The sequence below is a fragment of the Cydia fagiglandana genome, chromosome 10 (assembly GCF_963556715.1).
Source record: "Cydia fagiglandana chromosome 10, ilCydFagi1.1, whole genome shotgun sequence".
NCBI classification, from domain to species: domain Eukaryota; kingdom Metazoa; phylum Arthropoda; class Insecta; order Lepidoptera; family Tortricidae; genus Cydia; species Cydia fagiglandana.
This window is the reverse complement of record NC_085941.1, coordinates 6,627,120-6,633,119: the sequence shown is the minus strand read 5'-3', so window position 1 is coordinate 6,633,119 and position 6,000 is coordinate 6,627,120. Positions and strand designations below refer to the sequence as shown.

At 33.8% G+C, this 6,000-nt stretch overlaps 1 protein-coding gene across 2 annotated transcripts in view; it reads right to left on the bottom strand.

The window, feature by feature from the left end:
* Positions 1–2,975: 2,975 nt before the first annotated feature.
* The window catches only part of LOC134668107 (serum response factor homolog), a 292,300-nt gene continuing 289,275 nt past the window's right edge, over positions 2,976–6,000 (bottom strand). For both annotated transcript variants that reach the window (XM_063525602.1, XM_063525603.1), the window contains 2 exons: positions 5,854–5,997; positions 2,976–5,399 (listed from right to left, as the gene is read on the bottom strand). In XM_063525602.1, coding sequence (XP_063381672.1) covers positions 5,855–5,997 — 143 coding nt within the window. In that variant the 3' untranslated portion in view covers positions 2,976–5,399; position 5,854. The remainder of the gene's footprint in view (positions 5,400–5,853; positions 5,998–6,000) is intronic.

Here is a 6,000-nt window from a genome sequence, read left to right as displayed (position 1 = left end):
TGTCCTCAAATTAAAACGGTGTATATAGTGTTATTTTTTAATTAGGTTCTGTAAGATTTATAGGCTTTAACTAAAATTATTAAACACCTAATTATTATTTCAATTTAAGTGAGCTCTTACATATATTATACTCTCTTAATATTTTTCAATTCTTCTACGTCGTTATTGAAAACGAAAGACAACCAATATAACCAAGGTCAAGAAAACAAAATGGCGTCAGGAATAGACAATCGTCGAACTTAATTGCGAAATTTAAAATTCTGTCCCCGTTTCATGGCTTATTTGTTTCTGAACGACGAGTTATCTTTAAAGATTAATGTTGAACGGAACTTTGTCGACTTTGAGACAAAGAAAAATTGCAGAAAAGTTGAGAAGCTTGAGAAAATTCGAAGACACGCTTTGGTGTAAATTACCTACGTGTGTTACGTTATCATTGTTATCAATAGGATATATTGAATTAGTCCTATTTCGTAGGTACATTCAGAAATCGGACTTCAGCCGGCGTATTATGGATAGCTTTATCCATCTTTATTCACGTGATAAAATAACTATCCCTGTTTAACACCGTGGGATATAAAGTGACGGACACCGTTTTATCACGCTGTCACGTAGATAAGAATGACCATCATATCCGTACAGTGTAGGTACGGTCGAAAGTATTAATTAATACCTTGTTACAGTGACAATCTATATGTAAGTCGCTAGAGACTTCATACTATTCTCACTGTGACAAGGTACAAAATGGGTTATAAATTAAAACTTTCGACTGTACTTACATATCGTAGGTATCTTTCAAATAGAAAACTAGGACCTATTTTCAATCTTTTACCAGAATAATTCGCTACAATATGGTTAATCTTACCCCATATTTAAGTAGGAAGTCCTAGCTTTAATAAACCAATGATTAAGTTAGTCTAGGGGTCGGCAAACTTTTCAGAGCCGCAAATGTTGTTCTCAGTGGTGTCAGAACTTAAGGGTTCATTTTAACGGTGACTTAAGAGCCGCAATTGTACCTCTAAAGAGCCACATGCGGTTTGCTGCCCCTGCCCATCAGATACCTACCAAAATACTACCTACAGTCTGCATTTACTAACAAGTACCTATATTAACTTTTTCCAAGCCGAACTGTCATGCTATACAAATGTAGATAGGTCCTACAAAATTTTGCTAAATATCTCATTGGCTATTTCGTATTCATTTATATGGCATAATCATTATTATTGGTCAATGTTATCTAGCTACATACACCAACACGCATGTAAATTATGAATGTGTGAAACAGCGTATGTATGTATTGCATTGATGAATGCGGTTGCGTCGACCATGTCAAAACAAGAACTGGGTGTAAGTGGAGTCGTTTTTAGTTTGCATAAATAATGTCTAATATAACTAGATGTTAAATAATTATAATAAAATAAAATAATTGAATGTTATGTCAAACTTTTTTTAATCCAAAATGATTGTTATTTTGTTATATTGCGTTTGTCTTTTGTCGGGTTTTATTATTTCCACACAGAATAACTAGGTCTTTAGACACTAGATGAGAAAAGAGTGTCTTAAAATGTCGATGTAAATGTATAATGTTATCTACTCGTATGTTCGCTGACTTTGAATAATAAATTAACTTAGGTATTGCATAGAGTAATAAAACCGGGCAAGTGCGAGTCGGACTCGCGCACGAAGGGTTCCGTACCATAAAGCAAAAAAAAAAACGGAAAAAAATGCAAAAAGAAAACGGTCACCCATCCAAGTACTGACCACGCCCGACGTTGCTTAACTTTGGTCAAAAATCACGTTTGCTGTATGGGAGCCCCACTTAAATCTTTATTTTATTCTGTTTTTAGTATTTTTTGTTATAGCGGCAACAGAAATACATCATCCTCCTGATGATGATGAATGATGGTCCTGGGTTCGAATCCCAGTAAGGGCATTTATTTGTATGATGATACAGATATTTGTTCCTGAGTCATGGGTGTTTTCTATGTATTTAAGTATTTGTGTATTATAATATATCGTTGTCTGAGTACCCACAACACAAGCCTTCTTGAGCTTACTGTGGGACTTAGTCAATCTGTGTAATAATGTCCTATAATATTTATTTATTTATTATTTATTTTATTTATCTGTGAAAATTTCAACTGTCTAGCTATCACGGTTCGTGAGATACAGCCTGGTGACAGACAGACGGATGGACGGACGGACGGACGGACGGACGGACGGACGGACGGACGGACGGACAGCGAAGTCTTAGTAATAGGGTCCCGTTTTACCCTTTGGGTACGGAACCCTAAAAAAAGGAAAATAAACTTCAGTTTCTCCTGTTATATTGAAACAGCTTGTGATTTCAACACGAAAAATTGATACAAGATATATGCATTTCGCAATATACGAATACACAATATACTGATATGATTGATAAGTATTTTATCGAAAACACTACTCCACATATTTCAGGCTGTCAGTATTAAGCATTTATTATCAATCAAGCGCCTCCATTGGCTAGCCGTCGACCAATGACAGCCGTTCTAAAATTAAATATCGGAGAATGTTGACGCCAGACATACATCGAAATGTTGATAAACTTCCAAATATGGCGGAGAGTTATTGATATGAATAACTTATAGGGGGAATAATACACACTTCAAGGGGTGGAAGTTCTCTTTTTGTGAGTGTTGCAAAAGTTTTGTATTAGGTACGTTGGATATTTTTTGTTTATTAATCAATTAATGTTATAATATTTAATACTAGTAACTGCTCGCAGGTTTGTCTGCGTGGAACTGGTTAATGGCACTCCCATACTCTAACTTCCATGCCCGATTTCACATGTGGTCGAAAACAGGTTATCTATATAGGTGTATTAATTCCTTTCTTGCGCTGAAATCATTATATTCCACAGAAAATATACCCAATTTTAATAAAAATATGTTTGATTACTTATATGGAAAATTTTATCTACCTATGAAATAAAACGAATATTAAATTTTATATTTTTATTTACTAAAAAAAGAAAAGTAACATTCATAGGAAATCTGCGCTTAACAGAATGACTTTACCGCGCAAAATTAATAACACATAGTTACAATTAAATACCGATTTAATCACCTCAAAATAAAAGAAATTAAAGTATATTTAGGGCATATTACGAAAATTGGTGTTATAAGTATCGAATATTGATGTAAGTACAGTCAAGATAACTTGATTACTTAGCAGCATACAGTAATACTTTTAGAAAGACGATATAGATGACAATGGTATCAAAGAAAGCTCCACAAGAAGATTATACAAGTTTCCGCTTAATTTATAGGTTGTCCTTTCAATGAAAACTGCAACCAAGAAGCCTATCAAGATAGTTTTTTCTTGTTATCAATTGGTTATGGATTGGATATGATTGAGTGGTTGACAGATCAGGGCCAAATTTAATTTTGTTAGAGTTAGAAAAGTCTGCAGTGATTTTGATAGCCCACGCTATGCAAGTGTTCTTTTAAATGTCAAACTTCTGTGAAAATATCACGTATAAATACAACTTACACTGCGCGGGCTATCAAAATCGCTGCAAACTTTTTTTTAGTTTTTCGTCAAATTTCGATAACATTTGGTGCTACCTGTTGAATTCACAATTTAGTAAAATTAAGCGCTGTTTCGTCGTATGTACTAGAATTTCTTTTACTGAGTTACGTAAAAGAACGCAAAAAGACGCTTCCTACTTTCGTAACTTAACTTAACGAAAAATTACATGCATTTTTTCGGGACAAGTTGTTATTTCGTATTATCCCGCCTAGAATGATAAGCCCCGCAAATCAGACAGATATTATAAAAAAATAATGAAAAAATAAATCGACTATAAAATTACTATCCGAATCGGTCTCTATACAATCAATAAGTATGTGTAGTGTGTTCCTGAGCTGTGGTTTTTGGTAAACCACATTGTCTCTAATGAGATGCACAATGACGACATACCAGTTTCCGCCCATATAAATTTCCTCACAAGTACCAGGGTACTTTTGAGATTTATCCAAAAGCACATTTGATAATCGGTATTCAATTGTATTCGGTTTAGAAGTTAACTTAAATAATGTAACGAATAAATGCGATTTTTATATTCAAACTAGGGTCGAAAATACAGAGTGTCCAGTTGGGACCTTAGCCAAGAGACAAGCGTTTACATATGTTATCCCAATACATTTTTACTTTTTTTGACCGGACTTTGTCGATATAAGATTGTCATCTTAGCTAGACCCCCATAACATATTACGATGTGCTATAATGATTTCTTAGTGTATTGTAATGTTTTGCATATTTTATAGGTTTGATGTAAATGACTGAATTATTAACGTAACTTAATAACCTTAATTCGGTACAAAATACTTGAAACTTACAACAAATTCGAACAAAACTATCTTACAGTCAATATTGGTTAAAAAAACTTATGAAGAAATTTCACAAATATTCACTCCTAATGCTACACGTAGGAATCTTACAGAATGATTTTCACTAAATATGTGTAAGCCGATTTTATAATATTGTTACACAAAAACATTCAATTACAATAGTTTGCTAATATCTATAAATACTTTTATAGAAATGAAATTATTAATGTACAGGATTCAATTACTTGTGATTATACTATTTTAAAAACATAGCATAACATAAGAAATGCTTCAACCTTTCCGATTCAGACCATACCAGTATTCAATTCAATTCAATCAATTTAATTTAATGCAATGCGGCCAGCCTTCTGGGCACCCTACTGAGTGACTTAGGTAAATTTTTGTATTTATTAGTATTTTTATTGTCTTATAAAAATGTTATGAATAAATAAATTATTATGACAGCAGTTGTTATGCTGTGTAATCTGAATTCGAACGGTAAATACCTTTATGGTCAAAAATAATTGAAATATCGGATAGCCGACTATTTTATCATAATATTTGTTTCCTTTTAGTTAACTTTAAAAAACCAAAAAACTGCATTTGATAATAAATTATCTTACACGGATTTGTATAAAAATAGTTACTTTTTACAAAACACCCTGGTTACTAAGAGTATAAAGCACAAAATTTGCAAACCAGGTTTGCGTTAGTTTCATTTACATATGTTACATAATGATACCTACATTGGTTTATTATATATAATTTTAGGCAAGTTTAAGTACAGATTATATTACACATAACGAATACATCTTAAATCAAATTCGTACATGAATATACCTGGACGTAGGTATATAAATGTTATGTACCTAATTATGACAATAACTGACATAAAAAATTTAAAGGGATATATCTAGCATTTTTCGTGATATTTAACAATGTGATTGAGTACTGGTATATTAATATCCTGAGAATATATTGAGTTTGAAAATAATTAGGAGCAATTTATACGTTAACACTTTTATTCGCCGTCTGAAACAAAAAAAATGCATGTTATTCTCATAGCAATTTAACTTTTATCTAGAGTAAAATAGTGTTCATGAAGTAGCATCATCATCATCTTCCTAGCGTAGTCCTACGTCTCTGCCAAGGCTGATTGAAGCCTGCTTTCCGCTCTGAAACGAATCCCAAACGAATCGGGTTGCGTTTCGCTATTGTAAAATAATAAACTGAGTCTTGGTGATGACTTTAAATCCAGTTTAATCTAGGCTAACTTACTTCACTTCCCTTGCTGTTATAGCTACAGGTTAGGCTTGGACAACCGTTGGGAGCCTGCGGGTTGCCCATCGCCTTGAAAATCGCATGGTAATGACTTCATACTTGATGAATTGATGTTCATAGTTGCGACCGGCACGCGGCAGTCACCTGCCATCAATTTTGTCTGCGGTGTGGTATGAACTGAACTGCTAAATCTAGTTGAACTTACCTCACTTCCTCCCACCAGTGCTAAGGTCTTGCAGCTCGCTGCTATCATCGCTTGAGGCGCTTGGACAACCGTTCGGAGCCTGCGGGTTGCCCATCGCCATTGACAGCGGGATGGTAATGAACTGAGGCTGGTTCGATGATGACGCTG